The sequence below is a fragment of the Cydia splendana genome, chromosome Z (genome assembly GCF_910591565.1).
Source record: "Cydia splendana chromosome Z, ilCydSple1.2, whole genome shotgun sequence".
NCBI lineage: Eukaryota > Metazoa > Arthropoda > Insecta > Lepidoptera > Tortricidae > Cydia > Cydia splendana.
The window spans coordinates 14,243,622-14,264,267 of NC_085987.1; the positions used below are offsets into that span (position 1 = coordinate 14,243,622).

Consider the following 20,646-nt stretch of genomic DNA (forward strand, 5'->3'; position numbering starts at 1 on the left):
TATTTTCATTGTTTCACCAAAAAAATACCAAGTTACAGACATACATTTTATTCCGACTCGTGAGCTCTAAGAACAGTCCCGCCCGGAAGAAAGCATAGAACTTGGCGTGCATGTGCCTTGCTTGTGTATGTAAGAAAAAAAATGAAGGGGAAGCAACTTGTCAAGAAGGTATTTCCCACTCTATGTCCTACGCTTGTATCCCATTTTCCAGTTTTTCTCTATTTTGTAAAAAATATTTTTTTATTCTAGTTGCGTTAGACTGCAGTGGCTCGCATGGGTACGCACGACGCGATTTGCACACCAATTTACTGGCCCACTTAGTATCGCCTGTACCTAAATTATATGAAAATGTTATGTAACTTGCCCTAGTATCTAAGAGTAGAAAGAAATTTAGCATAAATATGACCTGGGGAGCCAAGCCCCTCCACCCCTCCCCCTTTGGGGGATAGGCACATAATTTAAGATTAAGTATCTTGGCTACTTACACAAGGTTGCGTGCATTGTCGCAATATACTTGATGCTAGATCAGATCCTTGTTAAGTACCTACATTAACTTTATGGATACTAATTCAAACATAGGAACGTTTGTGTACATTGATTTCAATAATCTAATATAATATTTGTCTAGATCACTCGGCGCCGCTCGTAGTAGACGGTCGTTGCTTTTTACTATAAGACTGTAACAAAGAAATAAAATAATAAGCATGTTATCAGCAATATGGTGTTCAGTCATTACCAGATTGAGTGTAATATATACAAGATGCTAACTAAAGCATAAGTATGCACAAGTATGTGGACAAGCAGTGTAACTCATTGCCAAGTCTTACATATATGCCGACTACCTCAGCTGCTTTAACTGAATAAACGGGATCATTTATTTCGGTTACAGATCCCTGTAATAAAGTAAGTTGTAGTTTTACAGATTACCCAAACACCACACAAGTAGTGTTTCCGCAGAGTATGAAGTCACAAATAGGCGCAATTCTAAAATGCTACACCTCGAACATCGCTGCTGCATTTTAAACTACAACAGCCCTTGTTCTCCCTAACAACAACTCCATATCTGTAGTCTGTAGTTAATTATATATACAGATTGTGAGTAAACTAAATTAGCTCAGGAATACCTGTACACACAGGTACCGTACTGTACCGCGAGTTGTCTTAAGCTCTGGTTTCCTAGGATAGCCGCGCCGTCATAAAAATAATGTTCATTCAATGAAGAGCTTTACACTGTAACTTGCCTGTTCAGCGATCCTGGCTAGCGTGTCGGCCATGGCGCGCCCCGTCTGGTCGACCATGCCGCGCAGCACGCCGGTCGGGCGCCCCAGTAGCACGTGCGGATGGTCGAACTCCACCATCTGACCCGCGTCCATCACCAGTGGCGTAACTAGGGGGGGGGTTGGAGGGGGCACGTGCCCCGGGCGCCGTCCAAGGGGGGGCGCCAAAATGGGCAAAAGACTACCTCTCCGCCTTGCCAAAGGCAGCAGGGAAACTTTTGTCAGTCGTATATTTACCACCACTGTGAAGTGTGAAATGCGGATGGCCCACAGCGCAAAAGAGAAAGCCGATCTTTTAGGTACCCTTTTTGCCTCGAACTCGACCTTGAAAGACGACGGTAGCGCCCTACCGCCCACCATCCCGCAGTACGATTACTCTATGCCAGAAACTTCTATCAAGCAGAGGGATATTCGGCGGGAGTTTATCTTATACTATGCTTTCGTTTTATAAGGCGAGCGGGCCGAGTGCTTCAGAGTTGTGTCCCGTGTTAGCGCGTCTTTTCCGTTAGGGGTCTCCTGTCGAAGTTACCATCTTATGGACTGTCCAAGAGACTAATGCAAATGGATCGCTAGCCCTTTGTCCGGCAGGCGCATATGAGCCGTAGTAGACGGAACCTACTCCGATAGCTGCTGCTGCATATCTGTGACATGTTGTCTATCGACAACATTCATCGATATGCGGACGACAGTACTGGGGATTCCTATACAGGGTGGCTAAAAAATAACTACATTCCCGTTGCCAGGAAGGTTGTGGGATTATACTGAGCAACTTTTACTGCGGGACCAAGCTCGAAATCGCGAAAAAAAAAGTTTACGTTCCCATAGAAGATGGACTAGCCAAAATGTATGAAACAGCCAAATTTTTTTCGCGACTTAGGGGTTGGTCCTATCGTAAAAGTTGCTCAGTATAATCCTATAACCTCCCTGGCAACGGGAATGCAGTTATTTTTTAGCCACCCTGTATACAGGCTGGTCCAAACCTTGACGTCCAAAAAATTTTTTTAGAATCCTCTCGTCGTGGGTTATCAGAATATACCCCATGTATGTTAGCCGATTTTTCGTAGTTTTCGAGTTATGAACTTATGAATTTTTTAATTTTTGTTAAGAAATTCCGGGGTGAAGGTTTGCTTTGCTTTTATGCCTTCTAATAATTGTTCGTGGTATTTGCACTGATAACATGAAATAGCGATGGGAAAGTGACCCCATAAAACAATAGTAGAAATAAAAAAAGAGGATTTTTTATGAATTACTAATTTGGAAGCTTTCCACCTCAGTTCCTCTGACCGGCGTCTCTGACAAATTATGACTATTAAGTATCACTTTTTTGACCTTTTAAAAAACTTAGGGTCTAGCAGTTTCTAAAATAACCAAAAAGTCCTTGAAATCGCTTGTATTTTTTATTTATTTAGGTAAGGGCAACATCTAAGCTTGACATGCTTGAACGTATAACTTTGTATTTTTTTCCCAACTCAGCCAAGTGAGGATGCTATTACATTACAAAAAGAAACATTCAAAAAAGTTCAATAGTTTTTTTTAATAAATTAATTGCTTCACCCTGGAATCTCTTAACAAAAGTTAAAAAATCATGACTCGAAAACTACGAAAAGTCGGCTACATACATATTCTGATAACCCACAGCGTGAGGAATCTAAAAAAAATTTTGGACCTCAAGGTTTGGACCAACCTGTATAACACATGCCGTGCCAACATCCCTCGTTCTATGATACTAGAATGTCGTGAAAAACCTGTGTCAGGTATCGAGAGCATTCTATACAGAGTTTCGGTGTAGGATCGGGACAATTTAGTCCAATTCAATCCCACTAAGACTCAATTTTGCGCGTTTACCGCTAAGAAAACCCCATTTTCAAGGCACAGAGAGTATTGGGAGCCTCGGTGTTGACATCTCCATCAGTGACGTCCAATAATTTCGTAGCCACCTTGCTGGGGAGGCTGCGCTCGTATCCAAAAAAAACTCGGTGTGCTCAATAAAGGGAGGCGATACTTTACTCTGGGGTAGACTGCTATATGTATTAAATTTTATGTAAGTCGCAAGTTAGATCCCATATATTGAGTACTGCTGTCACCTTTGGGCAGGTGCGCCTAGATATTCTAGATGCCACCTTGGACCCTTCGAATCAGTCCAAAGGCGCGCTGTACCTATGAATAGTCTACGATCCCAAACTTACAAGCGATATTGAACCTTTAAGTCTAAGGAGACTGCCTCCTTGTCTGTGTTCTCTACCGCTCGTAGATACAATGAGCTGTTGTCTGAAGAATTGTTTGACATGCTGCCTAGTTGCCAATGATGACAGCTTGCCATCACTGCACCGCTCGCCGTAGGCAGAGTGTTAATCCTCACACCCTAGAACCTAAATGGTCGGCGCGCACTGTGCGGTTTAAGAGGAATTTGGAGGAGGCCAGTAGCGGGCGGGAGGAAATTCGTCGAAAAATGGGAGCTCATTCTTACATCTCGTGCGCTTTTGAATCCCTTACTACGCTCAAGATTCTAAATTAGATTCACTCGCTACGCTCGTGAATCTATTATAGAATCTTTCGCTTGCACGGGACTCAAAATAAGCACTCGAAGAAATATCAAACTTTGATCTCTTGTTGTACAAATAACTATTTCACCTCAGCAGCTCGAACAAGGGTACTTTGCTTCTTAAAAACAGTGAGCAAAATGCGATTTTGCTCACTGAGTAATTTTGTCTCACTAAGTGAGCAAAATCGCATTTTGCTCACTGAGTGAGACAAAATGACATTCTAGTGACCTTTATAGTCAAATGTAATTTCAACATGCGGGGTCTAATACAAGTTCGATATACTTGGGTTCTATTATCTCTGTCGCTCTAGGTATGTTCTCACTGCTTAGGGTGAAAAATTTTGTGTACTACACGAGATCAACGTTATTTACATCTCGTGCGCTTTTGAATCCCTTACTACGCTCAAGATTCTAAATTAGATTCACGAGCGTAGCGAGTTAGATTCTAATTCTATTATAGAACCTTTCGCTTGCACGGGACTCAAAATAAGCACTCGAAGAAATATCAAACTTTGATCTCTTGTTGTACAAATAACTATTCTCGAGATACTACAGTATCTATAGATCTCCAAAAAAGATGTGTATAAGTTTTAAAATGGTCGGCAACGCGCATGTAACACCCCTGGAGTGTAGACATCCATAGGATGCGGTGACCACTTACCATCAGGTGGCTCGTAAGCTTTAGTTCATTTCGTCAAATTTGGTGCTTGCCCCGGGCGCCACATCCTCTAGCTACGCCACTGTCCATCACCAAAACCTGCGCACGTCAACACTACATTACAACACACGTTAAGAAATATGTGGCTTGACGATACAGACGAAAACGTATTTTAATTACGTATAAAATGGGTAATAAGAGAAAATAAAATAAAATCACACCTGGAATCGTTACCGGTATTACTAAATATCAAAATATCGCTCTACATACGCAATATTTATATGATATTTTTAACATGTATTTAAGTAAGGACAGAACGAAGTATCAGATTAGCCAAACAATCCTAAAAATTACATTAACAAACGAGATATCAAAACTAAACACCAATTAATCCTTATAAAAAGAATCTGAATCCCTGATTTATGCCCAAGTTACTCACTCTAGCAAGATTAAAGTGCCTTTGGCATTACTGCTAAGTAAATCAAAAAGTATTTACTTTACATTACTCTATTACTGCTGTTAAGATCCTACCTTATCAGAGTCCATAACTGTATGTAATCTATGGGCAATGGTAAGTACAGTCCAATCGGCGAATTTGTTTCTTATTGTAGTTTGGATCAGCGCATCCGTCCTGAAAAAAGATATAGGTATTAATCACTAATTACGTGCCGGTACGATCTCGTAGCTACCGGGCCAAATCAGCTTTGTTTGACCTTGGGACATTCGTACCAAGCGGCATCGCCTGAGACAAAAGTGCATACTCACTGCACTCACGACAAAGTTCGAAAAAATTACACATTTTGAAAGGCTTTATCTCGGAAACAATTAGATTAACGAGAGACAATTCTGGTCTGAATTTAGTCTAGGTACCTACTTCAAAAACGTCTTGAGAAGGTATTATCAAAAACTGTTATAATCGCCCAAATCTAAAAAAAAAAACTAAACGAATTTTCGTGGTTTTCTCGATTTTGGTCAAAGTTGCGTTCGGCGCTCGAGGTCACAAACTTGAATTATTCATTGAGCAAACATCAGAAACAAGTCTACAAAAAATTAGAACTACCAGATTTGACGCAAATGAACCACGTTACAAAAGTCTACAAAGTTACTGGAACAACTTTTTTTCCCTCGAATGCCGGAACTCGGATCTGTACGAGGAAACAATGAGAAAAAAAAGTTCCGGCACACAAGAGGTCATCCCAAGTTACTCTAGACAGCAAAGTTCAAGTTTTTGTCAAAAATTTCATTTTTGGTACAAGCTTTTATCGCTGACTGTACTTTTCTTACGACAGACAACTAATACTCATCGAGACAATTCTAAAAACCCCTAACACAATTAGGTTGCGTTGTTTCATCATAGAGTTCTCCTGTCTCCATCATCAGATCAGCTCGATGGTACCATAATATTGCATTGTCATCCGATTTATACATGCATGCAAAATTTCAGCTCAATCGGAAACCGGGAAGTCAAATTCAACTTCATCATCAAATTTAACTTGCAAGATTTGATAACAGACAGACAGACAACGGGACAGGTGAAAGTAAATAAAAGCTTGTAAAATAGGATAATTTTGTATGGTGACCCTTACGAGGAAATTTCTGTGGAAAGGTAGTAAGGTGTATTGCGATTATTCCGATAGGTTTTTGGGTGAGTTAAGATTTATGTTCGTGATTGGACAAGACTCTCACAATTTAGATTTATTCAGGATAAAATGAAAGAATATGTATTGGTACATAAGAACTGTATTTAATTCACATACAATAACTATTATATAACATAATAATTATAACAGGCACAGATTTTCACATAATTTCATTATCATTTAAGAACCAGGAAAAAAAATGTTTATTTTATATTATCACTGACTTTAGCATTAGTGTAAAAATATTAAGATCAAAAATGGGCACCATTTATGGCATTTACACCAAATATTGCATATGACATACTTTGTATGTTCTATTTTGACATCGTTATCAAGTACACTTGTGAGCAATTAGGCGTGAAACGGCAACCGTATAATCCGTCGCGACACCATTACTACCAACATCACAATACAAATTTACTTATACATTAAGTACATAGAAAGTATAATAGCACCTCAACTATAAACACTACATAAAGTTCCGTAAGTTAGCTCATAATTCTAAATGTCATACACACCCTTATAAGTAATATAATAATTCCCTGCTCTCCTTCCAGACAGATCTTTCAATATTCGATTCCGTTTAATATAGTAAATTCATTCACTTGTACAGTTTTACCATGAAAATAAGTTAAATACATACGAGATAATTTGGTAGAAGAACTGATTGATTAAGTATTGAAATTGAAAACAAAATGTAACGAATGAGGTAGTAAAATAAATCGATAAATTAAATTTGCTATGTACAAAACTCGGCTTAGTATTTGTTAAAATCTCTTCGCGCTTTCAGCGCGCGTGTCTACCGCAATAGTACTTATTCATATGGTAAACCTGTTTAAACAATATATAACACAGAATTGATACCTACTTAATTATTTGGTATTAAATAGGATGAATCATGTCGATTATAAAATTAACAAATACACACTAATCAATTAAACTATTCTTAAACATAGTTCTTGAGATATATAAAAATAACTGGCTTCATACATTATGGACGTAGTTGAGAATCTGTGATAATTTAAGATTAAGTATCTTGGCTACTTACACAAGGTTGCGTGCATTGTCGCAATATACTTGATGCTAGATCAGATCCTTGTTAAGTACCTACATTAACTTTATGGATACTAATTCAAACATAGGAACGTTTGTGTACATTGATTTCAATAATCTAATATAATATTTGTCTAGATCACTCGGCGCCGCTCGTAGTAGACGGTCGTTGCTTTTTACTATAAGACTGTAACAAAGAAATAAAATAATAAGCATGTTATCAGCAATATGGTGTTCAGTCATTACCAGATTGACTGTAATATATTAGCGGTGCCGTCATAAAAAAAATGTTCATTCATTGAAGAGCTTTACACTGTAACTTGCCTGTTCAGCGATCCTGGCTAGCGTGTCGGCCATGGCGCGCCCCGTCTGGTCGACCATGCCGCGCAGCACGCCGGTCGGGCGCCCCAGTAGCACGTGCGGATGGTCGAACTCCACCATCTGACCCGCGTCCATCACCAAAACCTGCGCACGTCAACACTACATTACAACACACGTTAAGAAATATGTGGCTCGACGATACACACGAAAACGTATTTTAATTACGTATAAAATGGGTAATTAGAGTTATCACACGGAATCGTTACCGGTATTACTAAATATCAAAATATCGCTCTACATACGCAATATTTATATGATATTTTTAACATGTATTTAAGTAAGAAGTATCAGATTAGCCAAACAATCCTAAAAATTACATTAACAAACGAGATATCAAGACTAAACACCAATTAATAAAAAGAATGCGAATCCCTGATTTATGCTTAAGTTAGGGTGGTGTTCCATCTGTCCAATTTCTTTGTCCAATGTGTATTGCGTCTCACATTTTGCTTAATGTGAGAGTGAGACGCAACGACATTTGACCAAAAAATTTAACAGATTGAATAACACACTAGCAAGATTAAAGTGGCTTTGGCATTACAGCCATTACTGCTAAGTAAATCAAATATAAATTACTTTACATTATTCTATTACTGCTGTTAAGATCCTACCTTATCAGAGTCCATAACTGTATGTAATCGATGGGCAATGGTAAGTACAGTGCAATCGGCGAATTTGTTTCTTATTGTAGTTTGGATCAGCGCATCCGTCCTGAAAAAAGATATAGGTATTAATCACTAATACATTTTTATCTACTAACATGTAAAAAAACTTTGCGCATGTTTGTCACTATTAGGTTTTAACTTTAGTGGCTCCTGGGATAGACCGAAACGTCTCATAAGTTTCGAATAATGCCTAAAATCACTAACTTGTGTGACCTGAGGTGTGCTGACTAGGCAAACCTAGGAAACGTGTTTGAAAAACACTATAAGAATACGACAGAATATAATAGTAGCAAATAGTAGTAAATTCTCGGTCTCCAGCCAACGTCATACGGCTGGAGCGTCGGATTGAATACGAGAGCAACATCACAGATTAATAAATAGTTACTACGTAACAGATACTTCATTCCCAAACAAAAGCAAAAATACCTACGCTATAATAGCCTACAGAACCTTAATAATAATACCTGCTGCTCAGGACAAGAAGAAATGTACCATAATTACGCGCACAAAGAGTCGAGACTGTGTTGCCCGCCGTTCGAGTCACGTGCCAACGCGTCATCGTAAGAATGCGCTAGGGTTGTAGCTACCCTACCTATGATGATTATTGTAATAAAACCAATGTTGCGAATCAAATATGTTTTAGTTTTAATATAATGATTTATAATTTTTTCACTTCTCGGAATTCTCTGTTATTACAATTTTATAAGTAGTTGAAAATATCCTAAATCGCGTAAATAATTTTAATAAATATTCAGGAGCAAAGCAACGGACAATCAACGGTTTTTAAAAGTTGTAATACGGTGCTACCAGGCCGATTAATTATTACGTCGTCAAAGTTATTTAACCCTTGGGACGCCTAGTGCCATATCCGTACCAGTCCTGTCAACTGCCGGAGGGTCTTCAATTTTTGTACCCGTCAACTGCCTAGTCCCAGATCTGTACAAAGTGTCTCAACTGCCTTGTGCCTTATCAGTCACCAAATTTATTGTATTATATTTTTACAATTTTGAGATCTAAACACTTACAAATAGAGTTTTATATCATTTGCACAATATCACTTTTTTTTGATCGCGGCAGTTGACGGGTACAAAAATTGAAGACCCTCCGGCAGTTGAGGGGGATGGGACGGATCCGGCACTAGGCATCTGACGGGTACAAGTACGTTTGTCGGTTCGGCGTTCCAGGGGTTAATAATACTTTTTCTAACCCTTCAATATAATTATTAAACTTTCAGGTGGGACCTTTAGCCCGCCATAAAAAGATGAATTTTTATTATAGGCTTTTTCCTTTGTTTTTTTGACTTTTTCACCCATCTACTGCACAATAATTACGTGGTTTCCGCATTTCGAAGCATAAGCGCGGGAAACGCGCGGTGCAATGCGGTGCGAGCGCTGAGGCGGGCGTTCGGCGGCCCTCTGTCGGTTGTATCGTCGACGATACGCCGAGCGGTAGGCATATAGCGCGTGGCCTTGAGCGTGTGACGGAGGCCTGGCAACATGTCTGCTGATGTCATAATTATGGACACCTCGCTCGGTTTAAAATCAATATGTGGCTAGTGGTATTCCATCTGTCCAATATCTTTGTCCAATGTGTATTGCGTCTCCCATTTTGTTTTAATAAGAGAGTGAGACGCAATGACATTGGGCATTAGGCAAGAAATGAATCGCAGTGCGTTTTGAGCCTTACTGCGGGTCGACGTTGGCGGTGGCCTCGTCGAGCACTAGCAGGCGGTTGCGGCGCACGACGGCGCGCGCCAGGCACACGAGCTGCCGCTGCCCCACGGAGAAGTTGCCGCCGCCCTCCGACATGTGCGAGCTGAGCCCCGCCGCGAGCTCCATCACCGCTTCTTTCATCTCCACCTGGACAATGCAATAACACTTTAAAGGCTATCTCTAGATTGCCAATCTCGAACCAAGATTGGCAATTCAAGATCTCGCACGAAAAATCTGAATCGAGATAGTGCATTTACAGATTAGGCTATCAATTCCGATAGCTTTGTTGTAGCAATAACAAATATAAATATCTTTAATCACTGTAGCCACTTAGTTAATCCTTGATTGTCCCCCGATTTGTATGAAAAAGGCATTTAGCACTGCGTTACCATCTTTTTACATTAATCAAAATTAATCTATGAATTTTGTCCAACAAATTCATATAGGGACCGTGCGCGTTGGAGGGTATGCCATTGTACACATGTACATTGTCAAAGCAAGTGCTGCCATCTATCGTTCTCGTGCATAGAGGGTTCTGCCATCTTATGGAACATTGGAAAATCTCGCGCCAAAAATCTGACGGCTATTGTGCTGCCCCTTATAGTTCATGCACCCTCCCTATTATTTGGTTCAGGTACATTTTCAGAATACAATTTTTATATATGAATTCAATATCTATCATGTATTTTTTTATGGTACTAGATTAATTTTAATGGTCATGAATAAATATGTGACGTTCCACGGGAAAAGGTACCTTATGAGGGTTTCTAGTTTCGGAGATATGAAATGTTTTGTAAAGAGGTGAAAAAATGCTCAATTTTTTTTTATTGTGTGATCTGAAACCTTAATGCGTAACGTTTGTTTACCTGTTTTTATTTTTGTTATAAGTTAGTAATAAGCCTAGTAATGTCGTCTCAGAGTTTAGTAGTAGTAGAAAAGGTACCTTATGGAAAAAAGATTGAAAATTCCCAAAAAACTAGTCAATACGGGAAAAGAAGTTTGGTAGAGAACTGTATTAGCATTCTGCAAAACTAATTTGATAATTTCAGTTCTGGTCGGGGGGCCCAGCAAATATTATAACCGTACATCGACCGACATCACAAATCCAAGTAGCCTGCTATTATACCAAAGTTACTCTCGTCAAGTCTTTCTTAACTAGAATAATCTTCATTTGGTTTGGTCGCATGCAGTAAATCAGCCATTGGTTTGCTGAAAAATGCCAATACCCGACGCATTACCTTATGGAATATCGAGGTCATTGAACCTCAATGCCGCTATCTTCAATAGCAACCGAAATATATTATTGATAAGAAATAGACGATTTATACCATTACCAAAATATTATTAGTTTATCCTAACTGTTCCATCATCATCATCATGCCTCATCATGTAACTTAATCACAAGGTACCTTTTCATTATATACAAATTATTGGTTTTTTTTGAGATTATTATGACGAAGAACTAATTAAATTTGGGGCAGTTTAATGTAAATTAATATTTTCTATTCATAAAAGATAAACTGTAATATGATTGATATTTTGTAGTGATGTATTATTAGATTTATTTCCATAAGGTACCTTTTCGTAAATGTATGGAGCAAATACTGTTATTGTTATGTAAGTTTAAAGTGGCATAAGGGGTTAAATATAGTATTTAGTTGGGGTTTTAGGATTTATTTCATTTGAATGACAGAATTTCTTTCATATGTGCTCAGAAAAATTGATTGTGTGTCACATTAAAAGTAAAAATATTCAATTTTGTGATTTTATATGAAAAAGTCAGAAAATACATTTTCACCTCTAAATCGGTATTGTTTTTTGCTTAAACTGTCTGTCAGTGTCGTTTTCTAATAGATAAAATTTAAATCTTGAGAGCTCATTGCAATCAATCGTGAAAATGAAATAAAACTTTATTTTCAAGAGATTGGTTAGTATACACATAAATCAGTTGATATCAAAAGTTTCTATTTGCATTACAGAACAAGTCGCAATATTTTTTTAATCTCAGATATATAAGGTATTATTATTTGTAGTCAACTATGTAACTTACTTCAGGAACATAGTTTTTTAGGCGGCTAAACTTAAAACTTCTCTATCGTAAAGTTGCTCATTTCACAACATTATTTTCAAAAAATCATATCTCTGTAACTACGCAACCTAGAAGGTTGATCTTTTGTGTTATCGATAGCTTATTTATTGTAGATTACTGGGAGATGCATAACTCCATACCCGCCATAAGGTACCTTTGACCGTGGGACGTCACATATAATGAACCATATGATAAAAGTGATGAGTTTTATAATGTGCATATGTGGGTACAGGTCGTGTTGTTCACCATGAGTGCGAGTGTCAACGAAGACTACATGTGAATACTCGCTCGCGTACCTCCTCTAGAGCGCGCCACAGCACGTGGTCGGGGTACTCGTCGAAGGGGTCGAGGTTGTGGCGCATGGTGCCGGAGAACAACACCGGCTCCTGTGGGATGATGGAGATGCGGCTCCGCAGCTCGTGCAGACCCAGGGCGGACGTCTCGCGGCCGTCGATTATGATCTCGCCTTCTATCGTCGCCAGCCTGTAGCGATTTGAAAATATCATAGACTAAACAGACACTGTATTTGGAGACACGCTTCGCAAGGGTAAACCTTAACAAATTATACACCTAAACCTTTCTCATGAAAATCCGTTCAGTAGTTTTTGTGTTTATCAACAGACAGACGTGGTGGGGGACTTTGTTTTATATAGTGATTTATGAGCGCAAGGATACTACATAAGTACTAACACCATGTAACAAAAAAAGTTGAAAGGTTGTTAACCCGTTGAACGCTTTGAGATTGGTTTGTCTGCTAATGAGTTAGGCCTTGTTTTAAAGAGGGAGTGTTACCTGAAGAGAGCGTTGATGAGTGAGGACTTGCCGGCGCCGGTGCGGCCGACGATGCCGACCTTCTCGCGCGGCTGGATGGTGAGAGTGAGGTCGCGCAACACGGGCGGCTCGCCGGGCGTGTAGTACAGGAACATGTGCCGGAACTCCACGCGCCCCTCCTCGGGCCACGACGGCGGCGGCTTGCGGCTACCCTCCGACACCAGCGGCGGCTCCGACTCAATCTTTGAGTACTCGTCCACTCTACACAAATAGCAATGTTTTGCTCAAACCACTTATTCTTGTTGCCATGACGACGTCTCTGTCTCAGTATAAGATTAGAAAGCCTATCACCAAATCATTTGTTCGTCTCCTTGCCTTTTAATTTATTGCTCTTACATATTTTATTGAGGCAAATAGATGAACGAACAAACGAATTGGTTCCCGGTTATAACATATCAACACAACCAACGTATTTATTTAATTAAAGACACTTCATATATTTAAGCAGATGTTAGATGTACATTTACCTTTCTACACTGGTCATTTGATTTTCCAATTCCGTAGATTGCCTCATACCCCATTGGAACATACCAGTCAAGCTTATAGCTTGCGTTATAGCGAGACCTACGTCACCACCGCTAAACTGGCCAACTGTGTACAAAACAGAATAAGTTTTAATGAATACACATTGCTTATATGTGACGTTATCTATGAAAAGGGACCTAATTGTCGATGGCGCTTACGCCATTATGAACTATGCTCCGATATAAATACAATGCCGCGCGACGCGGTACGGCGTAAGCGCCATCGACAATAAGGTCCCTTTTCATAGATAATGCCCCATATTTTTTACGAACTTTCGCCAGGTGCTGAAATTCAGCCAGTGCCTTAAACGCATACGTTCATTCAAGCGTTCGCTTGACTTGCAAACAGTGTCTGAATAGCATAATATGATTTATAGTGTAATGTACAACCCCTGGGCGAAGTTCTTAAATGATAATGTATGCGTTAATCAGCGCAAACATTGTAAACATACTACCTGAATTAAGTACGAGGAAGCTGAGAGTAACGATGGCGATGTATACGACACACACAAGGTCCAGCCAGAATCCAAACGCACGGGATGTTGCGATGAATAAGTACCTGCAAAATAAGCAGATAGCACTCACTAAGTAGTATAAACATGCTTAAGGTGGCTCCTTGTCCGAATTTCATACAATTGTATTTACAGATTTTCTCTTAATAAGTTGACTTCCCGCACTTTAAACCTTGATATTTAGGTAATATGGATCGTTTGTTTTAGCAAAGTGGTAAATAATTACCAGTTATTCAATAATATTATTTAAAAATTCATTCACTTTAACATAGGTGACCTAACTTAAGTAGTGCCTAATTTGCTCGATAGATGGTAATAACGTAAGGATATCTAATTCAGAAAATATAGTGTTTAGCTTATTATAAACCATTTCAAGGAATCTTTGTTAATATGTTACCAGTTCAAAAAGTAAGGAATGGTGGTCGGTAATAATAATCGCAAAATTAAAATTAAGTATTTATAAATTTTTAAACATTTTCATTGGTTCTCGTACATTATAACATTTATACTTTTAACATTATCACTAACCCCGCCAGAGTAACCTCTAAACGGGATACTTGTACTCTTATTATTAATTTGAAGATAATAGTTGAAAAGCCGTAGCGCTTTTTTAGATCACACAATACGGTTGTCCAAAAGAACCGTGTCCCGATTTGGGCCATGGTGCGTCCATTAATGAATCGCATACTAACGGATAGGGGTTTACGAGTACATTCACGGAAAAATAGTTTCATTGTTAATTGAAGTGGGCATATGATTATAGGCAACCCAATACTGGTGGCTTAATTGCCGTTTATATATCTGAAGATTCTTCATGGATACTGTCAAATCTTATAAAATATGTCTCACATTTCTGTTCATGGAGGTTTTATTGGTTATGTTAGATGCCTTGCATACCCTTATTACCAAATAATATGCTGATTTGGACCGGTAGCAACGAGATCGTGCCGTGTACCAAAAAGAAGGGAAGAGGGGATATGGTCGGCTCCCCATGTCCAATCTATGCTATATATCTTCATGCTGTTAGCAACTAGTGTCTGAAAATATCAGTTGGTTCTAAGTGCCTTGTCAAAGTCTCAATCGTTGCTCAATCCGCTTCGCCCTCTAGGTGACTTTACTGTAACATTACGAATCTGCTGACATTTGACACTGACTTTAAGGTGACTTTAAGTACGTAAGCAAATAGAATAGATAGTATAGAGGGGTCCTGTCATAGTAAATTTTGTAGTCACAGTAAATTTACTGCCATCTATCGAAAAACGACTAAAACTCAAAATGAAAACGTATAAAACTATTTAAAAAATGTATATACTCGTATATGGATAAATGATTGTATTATTTTTATATCATTTTCACCCATGTTCATTCACTGATACCTATGTGTTAAAATTGTTAAATATGAAACGGTGTCGTCACCGCCATCTAGCCGAGCATAGGCCAAAGGTGTGTGCGCCATCTATCCGAGAATGACTTTTTCTTGATTTCCGAGGCATGTTTTTTCCTTAGACTTTATTCATCTTATACGGAGTTACATATGTCTTTGACGTAAGTGTGCGTGAATGCAAGACATTGCAATATTTTACAGTTTTTACAAATTTTTGATGAAATTTACAGACTGTTGAGTGTAAATATATTTAGATTTAAACGTCATATTTTTTGTTGTCGACGCATGATATCAACACGTCTTAAAAATGTTTGAGTTTTGGAAATGATAGTGATAATTCGAAAATTGTGCACAGTCACGCCATCTTTTGGTGGTTAGTCGGCAGGACAGCCCTAGACATCCACCTTAAGCTTGGAAAAGTGCAAGCATTAGGTTTCGCTGCTTTATTTTATTTAAAAAGAATGGCCGAGATGACTCAAAACCGGGAGGAATGGAAAAAAAGGGGAGAGGCCTTTACCCAGCAGTGGAACACAACAGGCTCTCAATAATAATAAAAAAAATATTGCACGTACACCCATACCCATACACGGCCCATACACGATATTACAACTGAAGCGCCGCATTGAGTAGGTACTAACCAGGCGGAACTGTGCAGGTCCTGGTGGTTGTCGAATTCGCGCACGAGCGCTTCTTGCGCGCCGAAAGCGCGTATGGTGGTGATGCCCTGGAGCGACGCGTTGAGGTGCGAGAACACCGGACTTCGAGCTGGGGAGAAATGCTACTGTAGAATGTTCGCGCGTTACCAAACTACGTACGATAGTTTTTTGCGGACTCGTTGCTTAATAATATGAGTAAAGAAATATAAGAAAAGGTTGAAAATAGCGGTCTTCAGGTTTCAAATATAAGTAGTTTGGCTATCGAAGCCGTTCTCGTTCATGTTACGACAGAAGCGTATTGAAATAATACCATGAAGTCCATGAACATCAAGAAATTTAGAGAATCGTTAACGTAATGGTATTCGTCTGCGATTACGTTAAGTTGCCGTGTTATCGGATTCACAACTACACATCACATGGCTATTCGATATTTTGGCCCGTATTTCACCATTCCAACAATGACAGTTCACTGGCAATTACAATTAAATTACTTTGCTGGTCCAACAAGTAAACATTGAAGCTAGGTACCGTCATTACTCACCGGCTTAGAAATGTACAGTAAATTGTCAAGTTAGTGAAATAGGTGCATGTACTTTGATGTTCCACATTAACACAGTATAGTAATGAGCGGCGTCTCAGAGATGACTCACTCACACCCTCGAGGCGCTTGATGCTGCGCGAGGAGGCGATGTAGACGATGCGCAGCCCGTAGAACACGAGCCCGATCACCAGCGTCGGCAGCAGCAGCCAGTAGTTCACCACGGCCACCACAACCACTATACCGATCAGGGACAGCCCAATCTACACAAATAAGAAAATAATTGAGAATGAAAAGAAACAAACGGAACGACAAAACAGGTAAACAAAAACTAACGTTATTATTTGTGTCTGCAGAATCAAATAGACATCGTAAAAATAGCGTTTTCCTAAAGTGACCCGTAAATTCACAAAATATATCGACATAACGGGCAGTCGGAGAACTAATAGCTAGATTTTTTAAATATTTATATTTAATTAGCTATCTCAATCATAAGTCATATAATTATTTATTCGCATAAGCGTAGTTTATTCGCAATACCCTGCTAACACGCAGTTAACCCATTCAGGGCCAGCGACTCAGCGTATGGGTCATGCTCAAACAGTTCCGCAGGGCCAGTGACTCACATGTGAGTCTTGAATAAATTCTGATTTAAACTTAAACGAAACGTAATTTGATGTAATAACGTAAGTATCATATAAGCTAACAACCATTTCTATACGGTATATTAGGTAAAAAAATTATAAACACGTATTTTTTAATGAAAACAGGGTCTAGAATATTCAAGTTTGGTTTACTATCAGTGCAATATAGTAAATATACTGAAATTCTAGATACATGTGCGATGCAAGCAAACAGAAAAATCCATATTTAAAAAACACAAAATATATATATATATTTCAGAAGTTATTGACATGGCTCAAGGTATGGGTCACCGTGGCCTGGCGCTACTTGTAAAAACTACTAATGTTTCCGTAGCAGGCTAAAATAAACGTTATTGGCTGGTTTTAAAGCTTATTTCATGTTGAAGCTGTTTGATATTGTACCATTTTACAACCGATTACTGTTTGGATGATGGTAAGCCACATTTTGTAGGAACCAAACCGTAGTATAATAATATTTTGTTTTGTATGAGGGGTAAGGCAACTAGGATTTTCTCCCACTGTACTATGTCATAATATTTGGTGATCGTTGTATTGTATCTTAGGCACATACCTACTAACAATGATGTTAAGGTTCATTTTTTTTCGTTTCAATATAAAACAAGGCGGTTGAAACAGTCATCACTAACTAATATGTATTGTATTACAAACAGTTTGTGACAAATATTTACAAGTTCTTTAAAACATCGTGGTTTCTACGGCAGATTAGAAAGTAAGTACTATAATACATTTTAAGTTCTCTATTATTACTAATATAATGGCGTTTACCAAAACAAAGATAAATGACCGACCAGGTGTAAGCTTATCGGACACACTTGGACAATAAACAAGGAATGCATCCGAGCGGCGGCGGCGGTATTATCGTTCATGTGGTATTTGTCACAAGAGTTCAAGAAGTGATTCATCCCATCCCCCCTATTAGAGATGTATTTTGGAGTGACATGGGAAATATTATTTAGTCACGATTTATTCGTGGGCGACTTTATACTCCTCCTGTGCTGTTTAGTGATTTCGTATTTTGTGACCATGGCTATGGATTACCGGAATTTGAACCCGCCTAACCAAACTGCAACAAGTAATTAGTTTTTTTTTGATAGGCACAGAAAAACGGTGGTTAGTAAAAATGTTGCATAATGCTGTTCAACTGGCCGGCTTCATAAGCGGCGATTTATTTACCGTGCGCGCCAGGCTCGAGACCCATAAGCTGAGTCATACGTTTTAGCTAAAAACGGTTTGTATGGTGGCCCGGCGTATTGTGTACACTCAACGGTTCGTGGCCATGAATGGGTTAAGAAAGTCGAATACTTTTAAATTTCTTAAACTGGCTTTATATTCTCTTTTAGCGATCACTGTAAAATCCATCCACTGTCCATCCACCGCTTACATAAACAGTGATCACCACCTAGTTGTCGCCAAAATCAAACTTAAAGTGGCAAGCATCCAGCAGAGCTTTAAGTCAGCAAATCGCAGGTTCAATATCGAGGAGCTCCAAAAATCCCCCACAAGGTTACGTTTTCAAAACGAACTCCGCGCGCGTGGCGAGAATATAAGTGAAACTCAGGTTGCCCTGGAAGAACATTGGAACTCCGTTAGAGACGCTTTTCGGAAAAGTTGCGAGGTTGTGCTCGGATACGAGCGAAAGCCAAAGAAGCAGTGGATCTCAGGAACCACTTGGGATATGATCCAGGCAAGGCACGAAAAGAAACAACGAATTAACTCCGCGCAGTCCGTAGAAATTAAGGAAGAGCTAGCGTACGAGTACTACTTATGCGAGTCAAAAATCAAGCGCAACCTCAAAAAAGACAAACGTACTTGGACGGAAGCGATAGCACAAAAGGCGGAGCTGGCTGCGTACTCAGGAAATATGGGGGAGTTGTATAAGTCTGCAAGGACTCTCTGCAATAAGCCTATCGCTGACAAACCACTGAAGGACGCAGCCGGAAAGTTACAGGTAACTCTGGAGCAGCAGCTTTGTACATGGCGAGAGCATTTCGCTGAGGTGTTTAGGGCCCCGACTTCTTTGGAGACTACAGTCGTACATAGCCAGATTCTGCCCGATATTGATGAAGACCCTCCGAGCATAAGCGAGATCATCAAAGCAGTTACTACGTTAAAATCTGGCAAGGCACCCGGTAACGATGGGATCACGGCGGAAGCTCTGAAAGTGGATGTAAATCTCACCGGTGAAATTCTCGAGCCACTACTGACGCGCATTTGGGAGCAAGAGCAGGTACCAACATCATGGAAGGAAGGCATTATTATAAAACTACCCAAAAAAGGAGACCTATCCCAATGCTCTAACTGGAGGGGTATAAATCTGCTACCCATTTGCTCTAAAGTGCTGTGCAAGATCTTACTCTCGAGGGTGGCAAAAGTGATTGACAGCAAGCTCAGAGAAGAACAGGCAGGATTTAGGCCGGGGCGTTCATGTGCGGACCAGATCAACCTCTTGCGAATGGTCCTAGAACAATGTCAGGAGATGCAGTGTGAGGTTTTTACCCTATTCGTGGACTTTGAAAAAGCATTCGATAGGGTAAAATGGGCAAGCATATGGAGGGTTCTGAAGCTTAACGGTGTGCCAGATAAGCTGATCAACATTATCAAAGCACTCTACCATGGATCGTCGTGTAGAGTGCTCCACAAGGGTAAACTCACTGAGAGTATAGATGTCACAGCAGGCGTCAAACAGGGTTGTTTGCTCTCCCCACTGCTATTTTTGATGGTGCTCGACGACGTGATGTGCAGGGTTACCAGCAAAGGTCGAAGAGGCTTGCCTTGGACATCTGGAAAAGACCTCGAGGATATCGACTTTGCAGATGACCTCTGTCTTATAGCAACCACGCGTGAGCAACTCCAAGACAAGGCGGAAGATCTAGCAGAGGAGGCTGAAAAGGAAGGATTGCGCACTAACTACAAGAAAACAAAGGAAATGCGCCAGAATACCACCGATTCAACTCCGCTGCTGATTAAGGGAAACCAGATCGAACAAGTGGCGAGCTTTTGCTATTTGGGCAGTATTGTCGACCAAAGTGGAGGAACGGAAGCTGACATTGAAACTCGAATAAACAAAGCCCGAGCTGCATTCAGCCAGCTTAAACCTGTGTGGAACTCCTCTATCCTAACGAGAAGAACTAAAGTGAGGATCTTCAACTCGAATGTAAAGGCCGTGCTACTGTACGGGTGCGAAACCTGGTTTGTCCGCAAAGACCTAATGACAAAACTCCAAGTGTTTGTGAACAAATGCTTAAGGCAAATCCTACGTATCTTTTGGCCTAACTGGATCACAAACGCTCACTTATGGAGAATAACCGGACAAGCACCCGTACACAAGGAGATCCAGACGCGGAAATGGCATTGGGTTGGGCATATCCTCAGGAAACCTGACACCCACCTATCCAAAGTGGCCCTGACCTGGAAGATGCCCGGCAAACGGAAACATGGTCGCCCTAAATCTACTTGGCGCCGTTCTGTGGAGCAAGAGCTGGGTGTATTGGGGATGGGGTGGGAGGAGGCTACCCAAGC

General features: G+C 39.9%; 1 protein-coding gene across 2 annotated transcripts in view; it reads right to left on the reverse strand.

The window, feature by feature from the left end:
• Nucleotides 1-6,201: 6,201 nt before the first annotated feature.
• The window catches only part of LOC134804416 (ATP-binding cassette sub-family C member 4-like), a 58,572-nt gene continuing 44,127 nt past the window's right edge, over nt 6,202-20,646 (reverse strand). For both annotated transcript variants that reach the window (XM_063777451.1, XM_063777452.1), the window contains 10 exons: nt 16,575-16,725; nt 15,907-16,033; nt 13,828-13,931; nt 13,316-13,439; nt 12,810-13,049; nt 12,314-12,500; nt 9,903-10,075; nt 8,163-8,262; nt 7,495-7,635; nt 6,202-7,357 (listed from right to left, as the gene is read on the reverse strand). In XM_063777451.1, coding sequence (XP_063633521.1) covers nt 7,310-7,357; nt 7,495-7,635; nt 8,163-8,262; nt 9,903-10,075; nt 12,314-12,500; nt 12,810-13,049; nt 13,316-13,439; nt 13,828-13,931; nt 15,907-16,033; nt 16,575-16,725 — 1,395 coding nt within the window. In that variant the 3' untranslated portion in view covers nt 6,202-7,309. The remainder of the gene's footprint in view (nt 7,358-7,494; nt 7,636-8,162; nt 8,263-9,902; nt 10,076-12,313; nt 12,501-12,809; nt 13,050-13,315; nt 13,440-13,827; nt 13,932-15,906; nt 16,034-16,574; nt 16,726-20,646) is intronic.